The sequence below is a fragment of the Tachypleus tridentatus genome, chromosome 6 (assembly GCF_004210375.1).
Source record: "Tachypleus tridentatus isolate NWPU-2018 chromosome 6, ASM421037v1, whole genome shotgun sequence".
NCBI lineage: Eukaryota > Metazoa > Arthropoda > Merostomata > Xiphosura > Limulidae > Tachypleus > Tachypleus tridentatus.
This window is the reverse complement of record NC_134830.1, coordinates 108,888,783-108,913,496: the sequence shown is the minus strand read 5'-3', so window position 1 is coordinate 108,913,496 and position 24,714 is coordinate 108,888,783. Positions and strand designations below refer to the sequence as shown.

Below are 24,714 nucleotides of genomic sequence, written 5' to 3'. Positions count from 1 at the left end.
GTTAATAGATTCTTCGATTCTTAACTATATTAAGGTATATAAAAACCAAAAAAACCCTAAGTGTTTCATCATTTCAAGCAAATAATGGATTGTAATTTGAGAGTGATTTCTTGAAACTCTTTTCACGAAACTCAGAAATGAGAGTGAATACTTCAGATCTTTATTTTTGCCTTACAGCCATTGAATTTGATACGAGTTTTATATTTATTTTTACAACCGGGGTTGTCTGTTCAGATAACTTTAAACAGTGACATGTTTAATGATTCCTCAGTACTTCAATGCCATTTAAGCTGTATATACAGTGAGAAAAATCTGATGACAAAGTTAATCAGTTTGGATAAAGAGTATGTGCGAAAACACTCTGCTTAGAGAAAAATTTTATTGATATACCGTATAGACTTTACTGTAAAAAGTACTTTTAGTGATAGCTCTCGTGCAGCTTTGCGCGAAATTCAAAAAACAATCGTTCTAGAGGGAAAGATATCAACTAGCTCGGATTAATTTGTAACATGTTTTGTCGCTCAGTTAGAAAAAACTGTGATAGTTATGGAACGTTGTCTGAATTTTGTAAATTATTATTCTGTATTCTTTAGTGCATTATTAATTAAATAAAAATTATTTAGTGCGCCATTACCATAAAAATAGTGTCATCGACACAGGTCAGTAAAAAAAAAAAAAAAAGGATCATATTAGTGCTTTATTTCTTGTTTTTCACGTGTATTCTCTATTTTATTATAATAAAAAAATTGAGCATATATCTGGTTTATATGAACCTATAAACAACTTGGTTCATCAATATTTTGTCGTTCAATGAGGCAGCGGTAAGTTTACAGATTTTTGGTTCTTACTATTTTACAATAGCGTAAGTCTATTACGCGTATTATTATGATAAAATATTTTCCGGGTTTAACAATTATAACTAGAGAAATGATTTGAAGGATAAAGTATAGTTAAAATATGAAATTATCAATATCGGTCCAAATATTTTATTTGTTAACCTATTATTTCTAAAAAAATGTTTCTATATCGACAATTTAAATTGATATAATATATAGAAGCATATTATTTCTTCGAGTTTTTGTTTTTTAACACTTATTTTTAGTTCATAATCTAGTGGGCATAAACCAGAACTTGGCGTAATTTTTTGTAAGACAGCTATGTTTAGACACTCAAATTCTAATTTCAGCTACAATTTTTTTAATGATTACAATGTGTAACGTACTTCAATTTCAGGGTATAAAACAATGAAGAACATAATTCTGTTTTTTTTTTAAATGCCTTTTTCAAAGAATGAAACTTTACCTAAACGGATGTGTTTATGATATCCCACAACTCAGTTTGTTTTCCTATTTTGATAAATATTCAACTATTCTTTAAATTACATTTTGAATGAAAAATGCAAAACTTTATAAGATTTGCAACCCACCTAATTTAAAACTTGAACGAGACCAAGCGAATAGTAACCGGCCTGTGAATTAGAGGATCAATGGTTTGCGTCGTTGTCGCAGAAAACTCATTTTGTACATTAAGACTGTGAAGTGCAAATAGTGGCGGTCACATCCCACTATAAACTTGTATTTACTGTCACTTCAAAATTTGAGGCAGCAAAAAACAAATATCTTTTTTGTAGCTTTGTGTAACATTCAACAAAAACAGTGTTTTCGTATAGCAAAAGCACACCGGACTATCTGCTGCGTCTACCGAGGGTAACTGAACTCTTGATTTTAGCGTTGTAAATCCGTAGTCTTACCGCTGTACCGGCGAAGAACTAAACCTTTGTGATAAAACTCCAAATAATATACTAATTCAACTTGTAAACACGTTAAAGACGACTAAATGGCTCGAAAGCACAAGAGTTTAAAAGTGTATCCTTGCAATACATTTCCTTTCCAATAAAAACTATGATCAAGTTAGTAAATTATTATAACGAGATTTTATTCGAAAGAATAAAAATCTACATAATCAGTCACTCAAATTTTGCTTTAGATGCAACATTTATTAAATTTCAGCCTCAAAGGGAATTACATTTAATATTCAAACTAGAACAGTGGTTAGTGTTGAAAATAACCATTTTCTCTGCCATTTTAGGAAAATTTCCTTTAGGTTCATTAATTTATATAAGGAAAATACTTTGAGATTAGTTATTATTAAAACAAGTTTTAATTTCTTTAATCTTTTAATTTATTAGTTACTAACAAGTCTACGTTATCTAAGTGGAAGACGTACAGAAATATTTATGCCCCCTAACCATCAAAGGAGGGGGGGGCATTGTATTTCCTATATTACTTTCTTGTCACCAATTACAAACATGTACCACTGATTTTCACTTTTGAGGACTTTTAAACCTAATGATCTAACTTGGAGTCTTAATTCACGTAAGAACTGAACATAGCTTTTAATATTGAATCAAGATTTTTACCACTGCTCTCACTGGTTAAGTTGTCAAAATATTATACGTTTATATTACCAAGTCATAAAATGAAACTTTATATGATCTTTGGAGATTTGGATGGGTGTTCTGTTTCCAAAAATCTAACAAATAATACACATACACACTGTAAAATACAGTAATAGGGGACAACTCTGTTTTATTGTTGAAAAACAAACAAAAAACATGCATCCAAAACGTTACAATATATTCAAAACCTTGACTACCCCTAGATAAACTTTGTCGGGGGTTTGTCCACTTACATGAACACTACTACAGATTACAGACACCATTCAAAAAATGGTTGTTATTGCAAAAGTTGACTATCATAGAGGAAGAGAAATTTGATCCTTAAGAAGTTTATGACTGTAAGCAGTATGAAAATATAGACAATACAAATCTTTGTTCAGTGATTACATAACATGAACTTTATAGGACTGTAATTTAAACGTTAATATTATATCAAGCTGGATTAAATATCGAGATACATATATATAGATAAAAAAAACAACATTAAAACTACACAACCTTTGGTGGGATTCTTTTTTTCCCTAAGAGTTAAAGCAATATCGTAATCACTAACATGTGCAACATAATATAAATAAACATGAAAAACACACCTTTTTAACATAAAACAGTAAAAATTAAAAGCTCAAAAATATATTGACAATGTTCAATAATTAAGAAACTTGAAAGACAAACATTCACATGGTCATGCCATATCCATAAGTATACTTAAAAAAAAAGCATAAATATATAAAATAAACAAATAACAGTTATATGTAACATTCAGGAACAAAAAAGGATAAAAAAGCATGCCTGGCAAAATATTTTAATAAAGAACATAAACTAATTTACAAGTAGATTACATACTTAGGCACAATTTAGTACATCAGTTGGATCCACATGATCCACAACATTAAACGACCACATTTCATACATAATTCCCAACACACAATCCTGTTTTGAATATTACAAGGACTTATAATGACAAGGTACATTAATTTTTAAATTTTCAACTTCAATAGCACAGGAATAATAATTTCTTTTGGTATATGTTTTACATTAAAAAAAAAAATGCATGTTTGTAACTGATCACTATAAAGCACCTAATCATGGCTAGGCTGATTTTTATTTTAGTTCTGAGTACTTAGCTTTCTCTGATCAGAAGTTATTATTATTTGCAGTATACAATTACTTTCACACTAACTGTCAACTAAGGGCTTTTCATGCACAGAAGAAGCACCAGCAGTGTCAAGGGATCCACCTTACAGGTAAGATAGTATTCTCAAAAATATAGTAGGAACTTGTTTGAATGTAAATACAGTAAACTTCTGGACACCATATTTAGTCACTTCAAAAGAAAAGAAAAAAAAAAGGCCCATAGAATAAACAAAAGCACACAAATTACTTTTATCAGTCATGAAATGAATGATTATTTAAAAAGGTAATACTGACTATTTGTATGAATACAAAATGGTTATTCTGTTTTGACATTTACATAATCTAATTTTAAAATTTATTCTTTTTAATGAAAAAAGGTGTGCTTAACAGTACACAATTCACAAAAGTTCGGAAACCACTTGAATTCCTTGAATTAACATAAGGAAATACTTTCTACTGACCAAATAAATTTGTAAGAAATGCAACAATCTGAATAAATCCATTGTAACTGACCAATCAAGCTTTATCTTATTTGTATTTGTAACTAAAACTCAAAACACTGACAATCACATCACTTATTTCCACATTAAACAGTGATAAGAAGTTTATGTACCTAAAAAATAACTATCAAGAAACATTAATTAAACAGCCTTTATTTAGAGTGAACCCCCCCCCCCCTAAACAAACATTTTGAGATTATCTGACATACCTTCACTGGTATATAGTGTTGTTTATCAATACACAACTGATTTTTTTTATTTTGAGAAATTCAGAACAAGTCTAATAAAACTAGTGCATTTTGTTAAATCAGACATATTTAAGAAATTACCATATACAGACATGTATGAGAACAGATGATACAACATCACACAACAATTGCTCACAAGATGAAAGTGAGAAAAATTTAGGTCTTTTGAAAATACTGTTCCAATTGACATACTATCTAACAAGTTGAAATTTGTATTCTGAAAGATGAAACTCTACTGTTAGGTAGATTATGCATATTTCAAACATATGAAACATTTTGTGCTGTACAGTAATTTTCTTCAATGGGCTCAATAACATATTGCTGAATAATTGTACAGGTAGTAGAATTATTTAAATAAATACAAAATTTTGGCACTTTCAAATGAACATCCTTCAAATACTATCAACTGATAGGTATATTAATTACCAGTATATAATCATCACTATTTATCCAATATATGATTCAAATTATGAAATACAATACATAGATCTTTCATGATCAGTCAATGTGTGAAATATGTAATGTGAAGGTCATCTCTCTGCAAGTTTTTATTTTTAATTTTTGCAATTGGTTTCACTTATTTTTATACAAATAAACAATTCTAGATATAAAACTCAATATTATTTATATTTTCTGTCACTTGTCCACTATCTTCATTTAAATATTCCCATAGATCTGGTTTTACACCATACATAAATAATTGTTGGTTTTTTTTACATTTGTGAAACAGATTAGTTTGCATGTAATACACAGAAGCTAACCGTTTAGTAACAAAGTCACAACAAATTATATTTGTTACAAAGTCTGAGAAGCTATGAAAATAATGTACATGACAAGAAAAACTAAAGTAAGACTTTTGTAGTTGTAATTCAAATACCCAAACAAACATCTATTGTCTTACAAAGCTCTGCATTTGATTTAATTAAATAATATGCAAGACTTTAAGTGTTAATTTTTTGTGGTACCAAAAGAATTCTTTTTAGAATAACAATTCACAAATAAGTACACATTAGTTTTGTCAAAAATGTATTGTAAAATAAAAAGTGAGATTAACTATATTGTAATTAACAAACACATGGTTCAGTTACTTCCAGCTTATATGTACTTTATAGCAGCTTTTATGAAAATAAAAACCATAATGTTTACAATGTAAATATCACAATGTTACAAAAATGAATGCATTCCATTATAACAGTGTGCCTTTATGTCTTACCATCTATAAAATCACCAACTTCAATCCAAAGCAAAACTAGTAAATTAATTTTCTCTAAAATAAATGGCAAAGTTGGGTAATTTCAAAGATTTGCCAAAAGCCTAGCCACATTTTGTAAAAGAGAGAAAAAAACATATAATAAATATGTATTAAAATATTTCTTGAAATAAAAACTATAATTTTACCACACTACCCAATGATAATTCAAATGAACACTAAAACTTAGACCTGGTACTAATAACCTTGACTTTGTTTATCCCAGTCACATCATAGAAGGTACAAAACAAGCTTACTATTTAAGTATTAAATTTTTAAAGTAATCCTGAAATTGACAGAAGTGTACAATGCAGCATTATTTAAATAAAGATAATCCACAGAAATACATACAGACAGATCATAACAGTGTCAACTGAAGCAAACTAAATAAATATATAACAGTTTATTATTTACACACAAGTGTGTGTATATATATATATATGGTGTGTGTGTGTGTGTGTGTGTTGTTTCAAAAATAAGCTTATAACCAAAAGATTGTATTGTCAGTGATACTATGACAACACTTAAATACACATGCATAGAAGGAATGTGTATATTAACAATGCAAAATACAGCTATACATTTGTAAAGAAATAAAACAATGTCCATAACATACTTGTCATATAACTTACTGATATTATTTATGTATACCAATTTAAAAATACTTTCACAAGCCTAATATCAAGCATGTTTATATATATATATATATATATGACACTGATGCAATATTTTAACTTCTTGGTTTGTGGGTGTAGCTAACAAACGTGTATATTTCCAACCATGATCTGAAAATAAGCTACTTTGTTTTTAATTGTGATACATGTGGCAAGACATAATCAGTGATACTTTTAGAGAAGAACCATTGTATAGTACATATGTAAAGTATGTAATTTTTAAAGAACTACAGAGACTAGTAAAACAGTAATACATAGAGAATTATTCAAATGATGGCATACCTTATAATGTAATTTTATTTCAAACTTTAAACAACTATAGTTTGTCATTTTGCATTTAACCACACACACATATACTTACTCCAACTCTATTTGGCTCAACAATGACCAAGATCATGTTAATATTTTGCAGGAATGATAAAAACCCAATATATTTTATACTTCAAAAACAGTTCACAACAATGAAAAGTAAGTCCATACATATAAAATATAATAAAATTACTGCATTTAGAGTTTGGCTAACAATAAAGCTAGATTTAACCAGTATTGTAAGGGTTCTAAAATACTGAGAGGTGCTTGTTTGTCAATAATCAAGTTTTGTAGCACCAATCATATTTCTTGGCCAGAAAGTTTAAAATATTTATCAAAAAAGTAAAAATAGTTGAAATATAATTGATTTTATGACAGACACAGAAAAAATTACTGAGAACAATCTTACAAATAATTTTATATGTTAATAGAAAGTTATGAATCAGCAAACATTACACCTAAATAAAATCATAATTGTTAAATTACATGATAGTGTAGAAAGAACAAAATCAAAACTATCTCTGTGTAAAATAAAATAGCAAAGTATTTCTTTACTTTCAGGTGAGAAAATGCAGAGACAATAACTAACATTCAAGTTAATACACTAATAGTGAAATGCATTATAAACCTCTATCATTTGAAACATGTACTATTTCCAAAACGCATGTGAAAAAATACCCTCACGTTTAAGGAAGAACACGTGCACACAAAAACATCAAAGGTCCAAGGAATAAAGGTAAAAATTAACATGTGAAAAAGAGACATTAGCATTTGTTTTCTTTTTCTAGTATTGCATAGCCCAGAAATTATGAATTATGCAAAAAAAAAAATTTCATGGCAGCAGTGCACTTTACTTCTGTTAAAATTAACAATTGTTCTGCAAGTCCTTCTATTAGATACTTAACACACATTACTGTTTTTTAACAATAGAAATTTCTTAAACAAGTGATTCACAAACTTACTGGTTCTCCCTTTTCAAACATGCATTTTGTTGCCCCTGATACCCCTTATAACCTCTTTGTGTACAGGAGATCCCATTATATGTCACAATGCATTCCTGGAAAGTATGACATGCATCTGAAACAACATTAAGCAACACAGTCTTTACATGTATTATGGGGGAGTGTGTTCCTGAAAAACTTTGGCCAATCTTCAATAATTTTATTAAAGTGTGTACTATCACTTTTTTGCACGAGATAAACCAAAGTGCTCAGACAATGGCATGCATACACAATGTGTTTACATTCTCTGCCACCTTGGCCAGGGAACAATACATCATACTCCACTCAGTAATCTAATCCAACAACACTGGCACACTATAGTAATAAAGCACAACAATGTTTCTTCTGACACGTATTGGTAGTAATTGGTGACACTATGACTGGTAAAGTACACTGACAATATTTTAACACTTCAGTGATCAAATAAGGGAATGTGTTTGATACATGGGTACTAATTGGTGAATGCTCTAATAATGAGACAACAAGAGAGAGATGCAACACGTGACAAGGACACAGTATATATACCATGCTTATCATTTTCCTACATTACTTCACAGTAGTAATACTTGTACAGAAGCTCTTAAAACTTCACTTTTAAATTTTGTATTTTAATGTACAGATTATATGATTCTATAGTTAATTGCATGCCTTCCCCTAAGAACAGTTTATACTTTACACACCATGGGTTTAGACTACCAACAGCAAAAAAACAAAAAAAAACAACAAATGTAGTTCAATATATAACTAAAAATAAAAGTATTCTAAATAGTTAAAAAGAAAAGTAATCAATCTAATCCCTTGTTGAGATGAATATTTATTTTGGTGCTTATACATGTTGGCTGAATGTTTAACAGGAAATTTAATTTTTGGCACATCTCTCTCTCATTTTCCAGTCACATATACTATAGTATATAATATTAATTTGCAGTATAGTGCTTAAGAGAAGTATTTTAAATTTACAACCTTAAAACCATATTACATAGACATGAAATACACATATAAAGTCTTAAACTACACTCATATTTCTTAGGTAATAAGAAGTCTTTAATTAACAAATGCTTTCAAATCAGTACCTGTGACTACCAAATTAATTTAAAAAATAACTTTGTAACTACAGGATAAAAAACATTAATTTCCAATTAATTACTAATGAGTAATGATGATACTTCACGTGTATCTGATTTTGTGTAACACATTGTAGTAATAATACACAGAATTTATGCCTAGCTATTAAACTTTACCAACTATTATACCATTGGAAACCGATGTGAAACAATTGTTATTCTCACTTTTTAAAGTAATTTACATTGTTCATATAGAACAAACAAGTGTTGACATATATAAAATATTAGATAATATTCCTCCTCCAGCAAGTATGTACTCCAGTGCTGGGCGATTAAATTGATTACCTAGAAGCAAATACATAAATTTTTATCATGTAAAATCAATTATTAATCAAAATTATTATTAAATTACTTAATGTCATAAAAATAATCACCTTAGCTAGTGCTTCAGATTATTTCAACTACCCAAATATTGAAATATATCAATGATTTCTCATTATTAGATTCAATTAATACAAACTTGTTCAGCTAGGTGAGTGTTACGACTCATGGAAATGAGTGTTGAGTTAGCAATTTGTTGATTTAAAATAAAATTATTTTGGCTCATTTTGCACAGAAATATTGTGTACAAAATAATGACCAACTTACTGTCTAATACTTCTAATAACTGAAGTGGTACATGTTGTTAAGTTTACTATTCCTTTGTATCGTGAAAATGCAGCTGAAGTATGCATATACTTGATCATCTCAATATACTTGTGATTCAGATCTCCAAAAATAAACAAACATAACTTACGTTAACCTTTACCTACTAGTAATCTCATCATTCACAGTTATATTTAGTCTTTCTTTTGTTATTATTATCAATGTCACAAAGTAATGTTTATTTTCTTGACAAACATTCAGCAGCTTTGAAAAATGTGTGGGGGAGAAACCCAAAGAAAACATTAATGGATTGTGTTAATCATATTTTCATGCAACATTGTACAAATGATACACTTTTCATGTACAACAATTTGAGATTAAAAAAGTACCTTATTCCTTTGTGTCTGTACCTCACGGATTTCCATGAGATTAAATGAAGGGTAGTTAAGAAGCTTCTTTAAAAACACCCAAAATGAAATAAAAACAAAGATTAATCCCATGTCAAAATAATTATTTGAATATAATTAACTGAGCCTGACAACTGATTAGCAAATTTCACTAATCACTAGCTATAACTTATGAATTCAAAAAAGAATAAGTAATCACAATGAAGTCAGTTCTTGAAGAATGAAATACAGACATTCAACCATGATATTATCTCATTGATTCATGTTATGTCTCATAGACTCAGGGTCATTTTACACAATTTATCAAACATGTTTTTATTTCTAAGAAATGAACACATGGTCAAATTTTTTTTTTTGGAAACAAAACTACTAACATCACAATAAAATTTATAGACTGCCTTAAAAATAGATGAAAATTACTTCAAAAGAAATAATACCAACATCCATTTCTGAAAATGTTTTTGTTGTTAAAAGTGTAAATAAAATCTAATTCAGTTAAGTTATTAATTGTATCATGTAAGATAACCCAAAAAATTGCTTTTAATCATCTGAGCCTCTGTTATTAGTCCTCTTATTTTTCTCCTTATTTAATATCAAATCAAACAATGTATGTCTAAATTCACATAATCACACATGCATACCAGACCTTTTATTTATTCATGTATGTTGATATCTAAGAAAAGTTCAAGAGCATATTTAACCCAAATTTAAAAACACAAACACATTCAATGTTTGTCATGTATGAGGACACTTCAAGTAATAAATCGGTCCCTAACATCCCAGTACTCATTTACATTATAAATACACAATATAAACCACACACTAATGCAGGAATATCATAATATATTCTCAACAAATAAAGTACTGGGAATAATTTGAATATACGTCATTGCTAAGATATGAAGAATTGTAGTTTTTAGTCTTATATAAAGTGCAATTTGATAAAATACCTTTTTGTAAATGTAGGTATTGAGTTTATTATAAAAAAACATCTGGATTATTGTAAATAGGAACCAGTTTTTATACCTGTGAGAACCTTGTATAATACGATGTATTTATATCTACGTTGTTGCTCATTTCACTAGCCAGAAAAAGTGTGTGTGTATAAATTCAACTGCAATATAATTCAATGAAACTATACTTAAAAATAAAAGTAAGTTTAGGCTAGGTTTCCACATGAGCATATAGGATCAAACAATTTTTAAGATATTAATGAGCATATGCATTGTAGTTTAAAAACAACTTTTTCTGACGAGGTAAGTTCTGAAGAAAGGTTTGTCATACTAAGCTACAACTTGGGAAAAGACTTAACTAAAAATAATTTTTCACCCTCTGGACTGGTGTAAATTGGTACTCGTTTGTAGTGTTCAACAAGCTCATCTAGACCATTAAACCTACGCTGACCAATGCAGTAGATCCCATTTTCTACATGAACTCGAAAGTGTTTATTTCTTACTGGAGCCTTAAGTGACACAGAAAAATCTCCCACCTAATAAAGAGGAAAACAAACAAATATCTATTAAAAAAAACAGCTACATCTGAACAGCTAAAATCTGTTAACATAAAACAACATGAAAAAAATCTACATTTTACATGTATTTGTCACTCCTTTTTTTCCTCCCATAAAGTTATACTTAGTGGAAAGACAATCAAATAAGTTACAGTTATAAACAAAAATATTTCAATAAACATAGCAATAAGTAATAAGTTTGTAAAGAATGAATGGAAAAAACCTCAAAAAACTTAGTATAACATTAAGCTATTATCAAATTTGTGTTTTTTCTTATAGCAAAACCACATCTGGCTATCTCCTGTATCCACTGAAGGGAATTGAACCCCTGATTTTAGCATTGTAAATACGAAGACTTACCATTGTCCCAGCAGGGAACTGTTATCAAATTACACACAATTTTTACCATCAAATACATATCACAAAAGAAAACTTATAGAAGTCATCATTTTAGTATCACAATACACACTTACTGGAAAGATCAATGATTATATCTCTATAGATACATTGTTTAAACTAATTCCACCATGTGCATTGAATTCTTTCATTTCCAGCACTTTGTTAAAAATTACACTATAAATTGACATCAAAATATTTTAAAAGTCAATCAAATGCTTTTTCGTTCATAAGACACTACTTATCTGTCTTAATATGAAAATTATATATGAGATAGGGCCTTCTAAACAATCCAACTTAAGATTTACTTAACAAGGAAACTTAAATGTTATACTTTCTCTAGACTAGTATTTTCCTAGCTTTAAATAGCAGCATCCCCTAACCCAGCAAAGCCCCCCTTCACATAAAAATAATTTTCACAAGTGATAAAAACAAAATTAACATTTTGTTCACCTGTTTTCACAAATTTGTGTATGAAGTAAATGTGAGAGAGAGAGAAAAAAAAAGCTTTGAAAGCAAAGTGATACTTTTCTCAGGTTACTGTCATCTCCAAATCTTCTGTTGCTATTTATGGGTTATATGTGAAAATATCCCCCCCCCCCCCGACAGCCACAGATTTTGGAAAGCACTCTTTTAGACCCGCAACAGCTAGAAAAAGTCCTTCAATGTACAGTAAATGGACTGAAATTTCCAACAGACATACATAGTTTTGTGTAATGTCTGAGATATAATTATTCAAACTATCAGGCTTGTCGTTATTATGTGTGTTATTATTTTCATTATGTTTCAACCAGTGAATTCTCTAGCTATTGACATCATCACAACCAGAAAGCTTTTTTGCTGAATTACCAGAATTCAAACCCCTGAACCTGTGATCCCAAACACAGGAGCTCTAACCACTTTGATACATATTTTAAATGGTTCTAGTTTGGGCTTAAAAAATACTGAATAAACTGAAAATCTATGGTTTTGAATATTTATATAGTTATAAAAAATGTCAATGACTTTTGCTATACAGTGATGCATTTATAGAAATAAACAGAATTTTTATTTTAAGGCCAAAATCTGTTTTGCCCCATTAGAAAATACAAAACCAAAAAACATTAAATTTTACTTTGTAGTTAGGCACACACATCTCTCAATTATGTATCTTAGGAAGTGTTATGATAAAAGTTTTCATAAGGGGAATCAATAAAGATACGAAATAGGAAATCACACAACATACAACTTTAATTTGGATGAGTAACTAACATGATTCAGTTAACAAATTTGAAACTGGTTCAAAATTCTATCAGATGTAATTTTGTACCAAAAAAATATAATACTTTTTAGTTTTAAAAAAGCATTTTAACAGTTACATTTATTGGATTTAAGCACCATAATTATATAACCTGTTTATAAGCACAGTACAGTCTATTACAAGTTAAAATTGTGTTGAAATTAACAGCAACCTACATTCTTCAGTTTAAGTATCCTCTAACTCATAAAGTATGGTAAAGATTCCATACTTCACTTGAAGAGGGGTGGAAATATGTAAAAGAGTCCAAGTCAAGAGGAATGTCATTACCTAAGACAATGCAACTGGTGATTACAAAACCCTATTTTGAAAAGCAGACCATACCAATTTATTCAATCACATCATGCTTAACTCATGAAGTCCATGGGTGGTTCAGTCCAGAACAGGCATGGTTATGAAGCAACACTGTACTACCCATGGATTATTCACTTTCACACAATCCTATCAAACACCTCATCTCAACAGCCATGTAATAGAAAGCATGAGTCGTCATGGATATATAGTGTTGAATTTGAATTGTAGAATACCTGGCCAGGCAACACTCACCACAGAACAGGATCCATGTAATGAAGGTATGAAGGACAGGCCTTTGAAATAAAATAAAGCATGAATATAGACTTACCCAGTTTTAGAGTCACACTGCAGCTTAAAGAACAACCACAGGGAGAAGGTGAAAACCTGAGGAAGCCAAAACCCTGCTATGATGTAAATAATGGGAAATTTCTTTTGCACGATTCACATACCCAATAGCACGTTTTCATCCAATAGCCAATAAGCAACAATGGAAAAGGTTAAAGGTAAAACTTGATGAGAAGTTACTCTAAACAAATTCCTGTGGGAATAAAACAATGATGAATTAGCCTACTGGATCAAACAATGAACCCAACTGGTGAGGGTCGAAGGAAAAAGATTTGTAGATGAAAAAAACTGACATAGGATAAAAAGTCAGGAATGGAAACCATAGAAGGAAGCCATGTGGATAATATAGCAACTAAAGGCATGCATTGGATATAGAAGTCTATCCAGATCACAATAAGAGTGGAGATGGGAGATAGAGGGAGAGGAAATAGGCAAAAAAAGAGTTACCCTCACAGCCTGTGAGATTTTTGGGAGGAAGGTATGTGTGTGTTTTCTTATAGCAAAGCCACATCAGCATATCTGCTGTGTCCACTAAGGGGAATCGAGCCCCTGATTTTAAAGTTGTAAATCAAAATACTTACTGCTGTTCTGCTGGGAGACTCAGGAAAAAGGAATGATCCAGATAAAATAGAAGAGAGGCATGGTGGTAATGTGTACATATAACATATATTACAAACAATTTAATGGAAAAGTTTAACACAAAACATAAGAAAAGAGGTTCAAACAGAGGTAAACTACAGGAATGGAGGACCATGTTAGTATCTCAGCCTTGGAAGGAACAGATTAACATGGTAAGAACAGGTGAAGCAAATACCAAAGACCTCCCAATCAAAAAGTGACATCAGAAACTTGGACAAATCAGCCACAGTAGCAAAATAATGGATCCAAATGCAAAAGAATTTGCACTTCCATCTGCATACTTCCATGGAAGAAGGACATGTGGACTGCGCCAAATGGAAAGCTACATGACAGAAGAAATGCTATCCCCTCACCAAGGACTGTGCATAAGCCAAGTGCAAAGATAAAAGATGTAAACTGGTGGTTGGGGTTGATGAAGGAGGGCAGAGAATAAGAGAATGGATACAGAAAGGAATAACTGGAATTGGTGCAAATTAGGAAATGATGGTTGAGCCTGCCATCAGGGAGCTATCAGAAAAAACCAGCACAGAGTATTATGGATTAGGGAAACTACCCAAAGAAACAATCGGATAGAAAGATAAATATATATATAGGAATTTGTGGAACCAAACTTGACTGAAGACACTGAAAGCCAAGACCTGAGGATGAGGCACCAGAGTTAAAGGGTGTAACTTGTGATTTAGCATTGTAGTAAGTGCATTATCATGAGGAAAATGTTAAAAATCAAGGGACCACTCTGTTTGATAAATCTTGCTGAGAAAGATAATCTGCTCTGAGATTGAAAGCACCTAGAACATGACATGGGATTAAACAAATGTGGGCCCAAGAAAGGAGATATAATGTATGAAAATTGAAGGATATTGTCTGTGTGCCTCCTAGTGGTGATTGATATATGCCCCCACCATCAAATTGTCAGAATTAATTATCATCAGACAATGTCTGGTGAGAGGTGGAAAGTGATCTAAAGTCAAATGAATTGCTAGAAGCTTGAGAATGTTGATATGTAAGGACTGCTCATTGACAGTTCAAAGACATAAAGATTCCTCGTGATTAACCCATGCACCCTAGCTCTTAAAGGAGGCTTTCATAAAAATATATTAAATCTGAATGAGAAGGAAGAAGAATGCCTACCAATGTATGAGTCTTCTCCAACCACCAAAGCAAATCATCCACTAGAGAAGGAGGAAGTGTAATAGGAGCAACCAAGGGATCCCAAGCAAGGTTCACTAATTGTGCACAGTTCATCATAGAGAACACATAAGTGCATAACATAATGGCCTAGTGGTATAATAGAAGACTACATCCCCAAAAAGTGAAAGAATTTATGTGCAGAAAATAAGGTAGCATGGAATGAAGTTGGAGAAGAGCAAGTTCATCCTGATCAAGCTGAATATTAATGAAGATATCCAAATGGATAAGGTACTGGGTACAAGAAACATAGGACTTTTCCAATTCAATTAACCAGACCACCCAAACAGCCATTTGAAAGAGCTAACAAGTATGACTGACTGAATCCAGTTCAGAATGGACCAGAAGAAGCCAATCATATATATGTAAATGGAAACATAGCCTAAATATATAAAGATGAGGAGCAAAAGCCCTGACCACATAACAGAAAACACAAGGTGCAGAAGCAAGCCCAAGGGGTAGGGTGCAAAACTGGTACACCACCCAGTGATGAATAAACTAAAGATATGGACAAGACTATGCTGAGAGGGAATACGCAGGTAAGCACTGATAATGTCCATCTTGGTCATCCACAAACTTGGAAAAAATGTGCACCAGAGAGTGAAATAGAACTCCACAGCAATACGAGCAAGGAGAATAAAACAAATGAGGTAGGACAATTTAATAACAGGCTCCAGTCCCTGGTTTTCATGGGAACAGCAAAGAGTTGAGAGTCATCAATACTGTTAACAATGTTATATATATATTTTCAAGGAAAACGATGAGCAATGGCATCTCAAGAAGGCAGTACATGTAATGGTTAGAAAGGGGAGGGATAGGAAAGTGTAACAGGTATGCCAACTTGGCTTTGACTGAGAGAAACGGGCTACCAGGTGGGAAATGGAAGACTTGTTGGACCACTGCTACCCAAGATTCAAAAACATCCAGGACTGTATCAAAGACAGAACACTATAAAAATAGAGCCTAAACATAAATCCCAAAGATAAGGTGCAGGTAAATAGCCCTCAATGAGTCAGCATCCCAACCCAGAAGGGCCCAACAATAGAAAAAGCTGCACTTGTAATAACAAAACCAATGACAACAAATGAGATAATGTGGTGGGGTAAAGAGAGAAAATATTTCCCCGGAAACCCTCCCTTTTTCTGTGAAGACCTTCAGGATAGGAGATTAATAACAGAAAAATATAGCAAAAGAGTCATGAGGGCAAGATGTAGACAGAAAAATTGGGCATGGGTTAAACTGATAACAGATTTAGTGCCCACCCCCCAAAATGGGTAAAACAGAACTCAGAAATGCATTATTTAGAAGTCAATACAATAACCACTTCTGGAATATTTCATTTTGATTATCTTCAATACTTCATAAATTATAATTTAGTATTATTTCACAGAGAAATCTTATAGTAATGTTTCCACTCACACTTTAACTGATTTTAGGATAGTATAACATTAGGCATTTAAAAGTGAAATCATATCTAATTTTTACTTTTTGTATACAAACAAAATTAAAAACTTTTAGGTTACTAACATTTGTCTCACTGTCACGAATGAGGAAGTCTCCATCTTGTGCAGTATTACTGAGCATCTGGTCACACTGGCTCCTGGAAATCCCACCAAAATACCAAGGTCTATCAAGAAGGTCTTGTTGCATCACTGGAGGTGACAATGGCCCTCGATTTTTGGCTTGAACCATGGGTGAAGCTTCACAGGACATTACACCCATATTCATCATCTCTGTCTGTAACTGACTAACATCTGTAGAAGCACCTTCCATGGCTCCACATACCCATCCCACAGATGAAGAAGAGCCTATAGAATCCAGAGTTCCATCCTCAAGTGGAGGTGGCAAAATTACTTCAACATAGGTTTTAGGCACCAGTCCAATCTCACCATTCTGATTACGAACTTTCCACCAGCCAGGATCATTGGCAGGTTTTTCAATAACTTCAAGATTCTCGTCTTTTTGAAAGGAAAGTTCTTCCTTATTTTGGGCAGTGTATGCAAAAAGAGCTGTCACAATATCTAGACACTCACCTTGTTTTAACAGATTGGGACCATTTCCTAAATGAACTGGAGGACAGTTATTAATACCATTTTGGCCACTAATTTCTTGAAATATGTAATTGGAAGGAAACCATCCAATGGCTCCATTAAATTCTCCTTTCCACCATCCATCACTAGACTTTTCAAGAACCAAAATACGAGCTCCCTTCACTAAACAGATTTCATCCGATTGTTGGGCAATGTAATTATATTTAGCTACTGCTATTATATGTGTAGTGACTTTAGTCCTGGATGGAAGATCATGAACAGAATTAGCACTTAAGTCACCAACAGTAACTGGAGATCCTGTAGGAGATGCTTTTGACTCGCTTCTTCTTCGAACTTTTTTTCGAATGCTATCAAATATGGAAGGTTTTTCTCTTTTCACATAATTGGAAGGAACAAAACCAAATTGATTTTTGGAATTACAAACCTTCCACCAATGCTTACTGTCATCCAAAAGAAGCAGATGCTCACCTTTTCTTATATCTAGCTCCTGGCTACCTTGAGCAGTGTAATCATATTTAGCAATGACATACACTTCTTCAGTAGACTTTCCTTAAAGTATAATAAGACAATTAGATTAATATTGACAAACTACAGATGAATTTGTTACAACATGAATCCTATACTACCAAACATGTTTATGGTGTCTTTGCATGGAACCTGCAAAACTAACATGCCTAACAAATTATGTCAAGTATTTTTCAAAGCATGTCATCTTCATATACTGTACTTTTATGGCTGGAAACTATTTTCTTTTTTATTACTTTCTTCAAACCAAGTTACACTGGGAAAAAAATTGAATTAGCTTTTCAAAATTACAAACACATGCATATATATCTGCAAATCCATGTCTATATTCCCACTGGAAAAAAAAAAAAAAGGCATAAACACACATAAATTATATTTATAAAAGGTTTTACAGAAAAATACTTGAGAAAACTGGTTGGTTGGTTGATTTAGTGTTTTATGGCACAAAGCAGCTAGGCTATCTTCACCAAATACCCAGTAAAAAGTAAAAATTAAAGTAAATTTAGTGAAATTCATAAAAGGAAATTAAGGTAAAGCAAAACAAAGTTTAAAAAAACACAAATAGCATAAAACCAATGTTTACATCAAGTCTACAACATTAAAAGAAAAACTACAGTAATACAAGTTGTAAAGGGCTTTCTGCAGCATAACTGCAATTATCATAACTCGCCAGGGAAACGAACAGGTAAGTACAAAAACCACGGTCAGTCACCTGAAGTTGGCCTTTCCAGTTCTGGTTCCAAGTTATTTGATGTTATGGCCATTTTCAAAAAGTAATGAAAGTTTTAAAAGACTTGTAGCAAAATTTTAATAATAAATCAAACAGCTGCATCAGTCACCTGAAGTTGGCCTATCCAGTCCTGGTTTCGAGTCATTTGACATTATGGCCATTTTCTAATTTCAAATTCAACTACATGGACTTTAATTCTTAAAAGGAAATCACATTAAGAAAGGTCTAATGTATAAATTAAAAAACTTAAATGGCATTAAAAAGATTAATGGCACTTAAAAAACTAAAAACATTTCCAAGGTGGACACCTTGAAAATAATGAGTTAAAAAACTGTGACCAATGCGTAGTGTAGTTAGAACTACTTCTTCTTTCCAATCCTTATGGAAGCAAGATAGCCAAAGTCCAATATATGGTTTTATTTGAAAAAGCTTGTTTTCACATTGCTCACATCAAGTCAAATGCCAGCTGTCATGGAGCAGAGCCTTAAATACATGACCATAGTCCATGTATGGAATAGGCACAACAGTGATAGTGCCAGAGCAGATAGATTTAGCTGTGATGTCGGCAAGCTCGTTCCCATGAATATCAATGGTATCCAGAAAAACTGGATAGAAGTAGATGTCAGAGAGAACAGGGTGTGAACTAATGAGAAGTGATTCCAAGGCCAGTAGAGAATTAAGCGAGTCAAATATAAATAGTGCAGTTTGAGTACTGCTCAGCTTGCATGTGATCCAGGGCAAGAGAAATGGTATACAGTTCAGCAGTGAACACAGAAGCTGTAGAGGGGATTCTGCACACAACCATCAAACCACAACAAACCATGGCATAGCCCACACAGTCACCTGATTTCGAACCATCTGTATAAACAGGAATAGAAGGATGGTTCGAAAGATGTTCAGCAAATAATAGACAGTATTTCCAATCAGGAGTGTCTGCTTTTCTCAGATTACTTAAAGATACGTCACATTGGGGACTGTAAAAGCCATGGTGGGATGGGCTGACCAGTGGATACAGCAATGTTATCTAAGGATAGACCCAATTCATCCAACTGAGCCTGGATATAAAGGCCAAAAGGAGCAATGGCAGATCATCTGTTATGAAAAAGTATGGCCCACAGAGGAGAGGAAAACACAACCCTAGATAGGATGCTTTGGTAAGGAATGAAGTTTTGAAGCATACAGTAAAGACAGTTGCAAACAGCAGAGGTACAAAGAGGGTTCATAAGACTATGTATAAGCTCTGAACAGGGAAAGTGCAGAGCTGAAGTCCTTGATGATGAATGGGGTCCAGCATCTTTAAAGCCAAAGGTCTGGCATAGCCACAGACTAGTGATCTATAGTAGAGTTTTGATCGAATAAGAGCACAATATATCATTAGCATAGAACATCGATCCGCTCCCCAAGTGGTGGAAGAGAGGACACAGAGGATGTTCAGTGCTCTTGAATATTTGGCCTGTAGCTGCTTGATGTGTGGTATAAAGGTCAGCTTATGGTCAAATATAAGCCCCAAGGATTTTGTCTCTGGGACCACAGGCAGGACAACTTCACTGATATGGAGTTGAGGATCAGGGTGAATATCCCGTTGGTGGCAAAAGTACATGCAAACGGTTTTAAAGAGAGAGAAGTTAAAGCCATTTCCTGTGGTCCACTTCAGTAAATGATTGAGGGCAGTTTGTAGCTGCTGCTAGATATACCTCATGTTTGACGATTGACATGAGATGTGAAAGTCATTGACATAGACTGCATTTGCAAAAGTGAGAGGGAGTTGTTCAGTGATGGCATTAATTTTTATACTGAAAAGTGTGACACTCAAAACACAGCCCTGAAGGACTCCAAGTTCCTGTAGAAAAGAACAGGAAAGTGTCGGATCCACATGAACATGGAATTTCCTCTCCATTAAAAACTTTTCTAATAAAAATGGGCAAATGGCCATGTAAACCATATATATGGAGGTCTCAAAATGCCATACCTCCATGTTGTATCATAAGCATTCTCAATGACAAAAAAATATTGATACAAGATGTCATTTGAGAAAGGCTTCTCTGATTGATGTTTCAAGTTGAATCAGGTGATCCACAGTGGAGCACTGTCATTGGAACCTACACTGGGTGAGCAAGAGGAGGTTGTTTAATTTGAGGAACCAAACAAGACAAGCATTAACCATCCTCTCTAAGGTCTTACACTGATAGCTCATCAAAGCAATTGGACGGCAGCTTAAAGAAATCTTGGAATCCTTCCCAGGCTTAGAGAAAGGTAGGACAATAGCCTGGCACCAGGCATCAGGAAAAACATTCTCCTGCCAAATCCAGTTAAAAACAATCAGATAGATAATGCAGCATTTCATACTGTACAGGTCCAACTGCCAGACTGAAGAAGGGCCAGTTTGAGTTCCACCAGTGTAAAGGGATAATTATAGTCATAGAGACAATCAGCTCGAAAGGAAAGAGGTGATCGCTCTGCCTGAGTCTTGATGACTAAAAAAGTGGAGGAAGAGGCAGAAGTAAAAGATACCCGGCAAAAGCTTTCACCTAGAGTATCGGCAATGCTCTGGGTATCACCTACTTTCTGGCCATCAGAGAGCAAGATCGAGAGGGGGACAAAATTATATTGCACCCAGGGGCTTTCAAATCTTGTCCCATATGACTTTGGAACTGATGGCACAAGATATGCTGGTTGTAAACTTAATCCAAGCTTCCTTCTGGCTTTGATGTCTTACCCACTGAGCATGTGCACGGGCCTGCTGAAAAGTTATGAGGTTCGAGAGTGTGGGATATCTATGGAAAGTATCTCAGGCCAGTTTTTGCTCTAAAAGTTTGTCTGAAAGAGAATGTAGTATAAGAAAATGAGGAATAGGTGTTACAGATGTTGAATATTGCTGATCAGAATCTTCAAGACATGGTCGTTTACCTGTGAACTGTTTTTCCACAATTTTATTTAAGTTTTTATTTGGAGGATTCATAATAAAAAAAGGGAAATTTTGGTGCCCACTGACCCTACCCATCAATGAAGCCCTATGAGAGGATGCACTACAATGTCAAACAAGAACACTGCAGCAACGCCAGGGTTTTGTGAGCACTATACTCAAACACCAGCATCAGATACAATGTCCACAACACCTGTTGAGAACATCCAACACTGGTACTTGGTTGACCCTAGTCCAAGTGGACCAGCCCACTGACCCAAGGCAGACCACCCCAAGGCCACCTGTCTACAGGAATTCAAGGTCAAAGTGGTGTGTCAGGGTTGGATCCTCAACCACCAGGATCTTCTCCTCCCTTTTACAGGTTGCCATGCATGGCAAACATGCGGGTGGATGTTTAGATCCCAGAGGAGGTAAAATGAAAGAACAGAATCTTCCCTGGGAGGTCCCCTCACCATATACAAAAATCCACACTGAGGGGTGAGAAAACTGTATACATAACTGCATCTGTAACTATGTATTTATACAGCAGAAAAAAACTAGCTTAAATAAACAATTGCATCAACCACCAGTGACAATGGTTACTTTGAGCAGTGACTCAGTTTTGGCAGTTTAACATTAAAATGACAATTCCTATGAAACACAATTTAAATGCAAAAGACTTATCAAGATATCAGATCAGTTCAAAACATTTCTGGTCAAGATATGAATGGCTCAACTAAAAGTGACTAATACATGTTCCTTTCCTAATATACTAAGAAAGATCAGATAATTGCAAAGAATCTCACTAAAACATGTAGAATCTATATAAAAAGTTGAATCATTCTCTAATACCTATGAAAGGCAACAAGATAACAAATGAGATTTGACACTCATTTCACCACTTCTTGTTACTATACTTGTACTACATGTTGTATTTATAAATAGCTCCCATCCTTTGCTATAATTACTACACTACAGTAAAAATGTGCTTGCTCATTCTTGTCAAGTCAATAAAACTGTGAAACTGTAAATTTCAAATGTGATTTTTAGACTTTTCAGTTTCAGTCTAACTGTTAAACATTTCTGTAAGTTCACCAACAAAAAGACTATAATACTAACAGTAAAAATTTCACTTCAACAGTATTATTAGGTACTACAGTATGTATACTGTAATAATGGTAGAAACTTCAATACAATTTTATATTTTTACATTAGCTAAGAACATGAAATTAAAATCTCTTACACTTTAGTCTTTACCATCAATAAAACAGTTTAAGTACAGAAATAATATGACATATCTGCAAATAGTGTTAGCTTCATTGTTCATTATTAGATGATTTAGTAGTGCTACTCACTCTGTAGTAGCAACAAATCAGTTCTACTAGCACTAGAGGTTTGTCACTTGTAGCATCACTCTTATACACGTTATCAGTCTATGTTAACCATTAAAATAAAAAGCTAGGCCTAAAACAGAATGAAGCAAGTGATAACTATCTTCGAAATATATATGGTATCAGTCATTTTCAAAATGAGCAATATGAATCACAATAAAGAAATTTAAAACGTTCGTAAGGTTAATTTTCATTTTGCAAGTTTAACTTTTATCAATATGAAAAACATTAACACTTTTACAAATTAAATTCTAACTTTAACAATGCAACAAAATAACTTTTCACTTACCTTCTTTAGCCAATTTTGGATTTGACATTATTTGGAATAAATTTGTTTGGTAATGCCTACGATACAGTATATGACAAAATATTTTTTCTTTCACTAAAAAGTTAAATAACATAAATATTACAGCCTAGAATTAAGCCTACATGATTTAACACTCATTTATTTCACATATCGTAACACAACGTTATAAACGAGAACGCAGTTCATTACGAAGTTACACTTCACAGTTGCCGAAAATTTAAAATTAATAACAGTTTAAAAAGCTTTAGTACTTTTCAACAGTTTTAATAAAATTAAGTTTATATCTTTTGAGTGTAACTTAAACCTACTAAAGAAGCACAATTAATATTTCAATTCAAGTATCAAAACAATTTTCATATAAAATTACCTTTATTTTCAAACCAAGAAAAATAAAACTAGAACAAACGCACTTTTTATTTTAGGAGACCACTGATCAGGAAATGGTATAACTAAAACATAAAACACTACTCCAGTCTTTAAAGTAAAAGCTAAAAGTGTATTTAAAAAATTGGAAATGTGTCATATTTCAGAGTATTTTTTATCCCTTTTTCATCTCCATTGGCTTATTGGTAAATCTGAAAGCTCAAGCTTTTGATATCGGTTTTGATACATTTGGTGGGCATAACAAAGATAACTCATTGTTTGGAGATTTCAAAGCAAAACAAATAAAACTAAAAGATGCATTTTTTAAGAGACCATTGCTCAGGAAGTGGTATAACTAAAACATAAAATAAAATAACTTGATTGCTGTAACCAGTTTAATATAATTACGGCAGTAATATTAGTTTCTTAATAAGCTGGTGCTTTAAACCCTTTGGTAAAGGTGATGTTTCGATACGCTTATAAGAATCTTAATCTCGTTTGATGAAGTTTCACGCAATATTAATTGAGTTATTTGTCTTTCAACAAATCCTATAAGCACAGCGCTTACTAATCAATTTATCTTACTAATATTAACTTAATGACGGGTAAAATAAGAATAACTACAAAAGATCATCAAACTTTTGAGTTCGTAATAAAAAAAAAACATAAATGATATGGCATATGAATGCGAAGTGTCTAGCATGTTTTTGTGTAGTTTGGTATTTCGAAACAAATATATTCCATGATCAGCATGAAGGTGAAAGTAATGCTAAACTAGTTTGTTTGTTTTTGAATTTCGCGCACAACTACTCGAGGGCTATCTGCGCTAGTCGTCCCTAATTTTGCAGTGTAAGACTAAAGGGAAGGCAGCTAGTCATCACCACCCACCGCCACCTCTTGGGCTACTCTTTTACCAACGAATAATGGGATTGACCATCACATTATAACGCCCCCACGGCTGAAAGTGCGAGCATGTTTGGTGCGACCTGGATTCGAACCCGCAACCCTCGGATTACGAGTCGAACACCCTAACACGCTTGGCCATGCCGGGCTTTTTTAGAATAATAGTTCATTTTTAAGCGTTCAT

The 24,714-nt window shown here is 32.7% G+C and overlaps 1 protein-coding gene across 1 annotated transcript; it reads right to left on the bottom strand.

The window, feature by feature from the left end:
* Window positions 1-2,563: 2,563 nt before the first annotated feature.
* LOC143253276 (SH2/SH3 adapter protein dreadlocks-like) lies at window positions 2,564-23,441 on the bottom strand. Its single transcript, XM_076506876.1, has 3 exons — window positions 23,247-23,441; window positions 16,886-17,958; window positions 2,564-11,178 (listed from the first exon to the last, which is right to left on the bottom strand). The coding sequence occupies exons 1-3, from the start codon at window positions 23,356-23,358 to the stop codon at window positions 10,978-10,980; spliced, it is 1,386 nt and encodes a 461-aa protein (XP_076362991.1). The 5' UTR covers window positions 23,359-23,441; the 3' UTR covers window positions 2,564-10,977.
* Window positions 23,442-24,714: the final 1,273 nt, after the last annotated feature.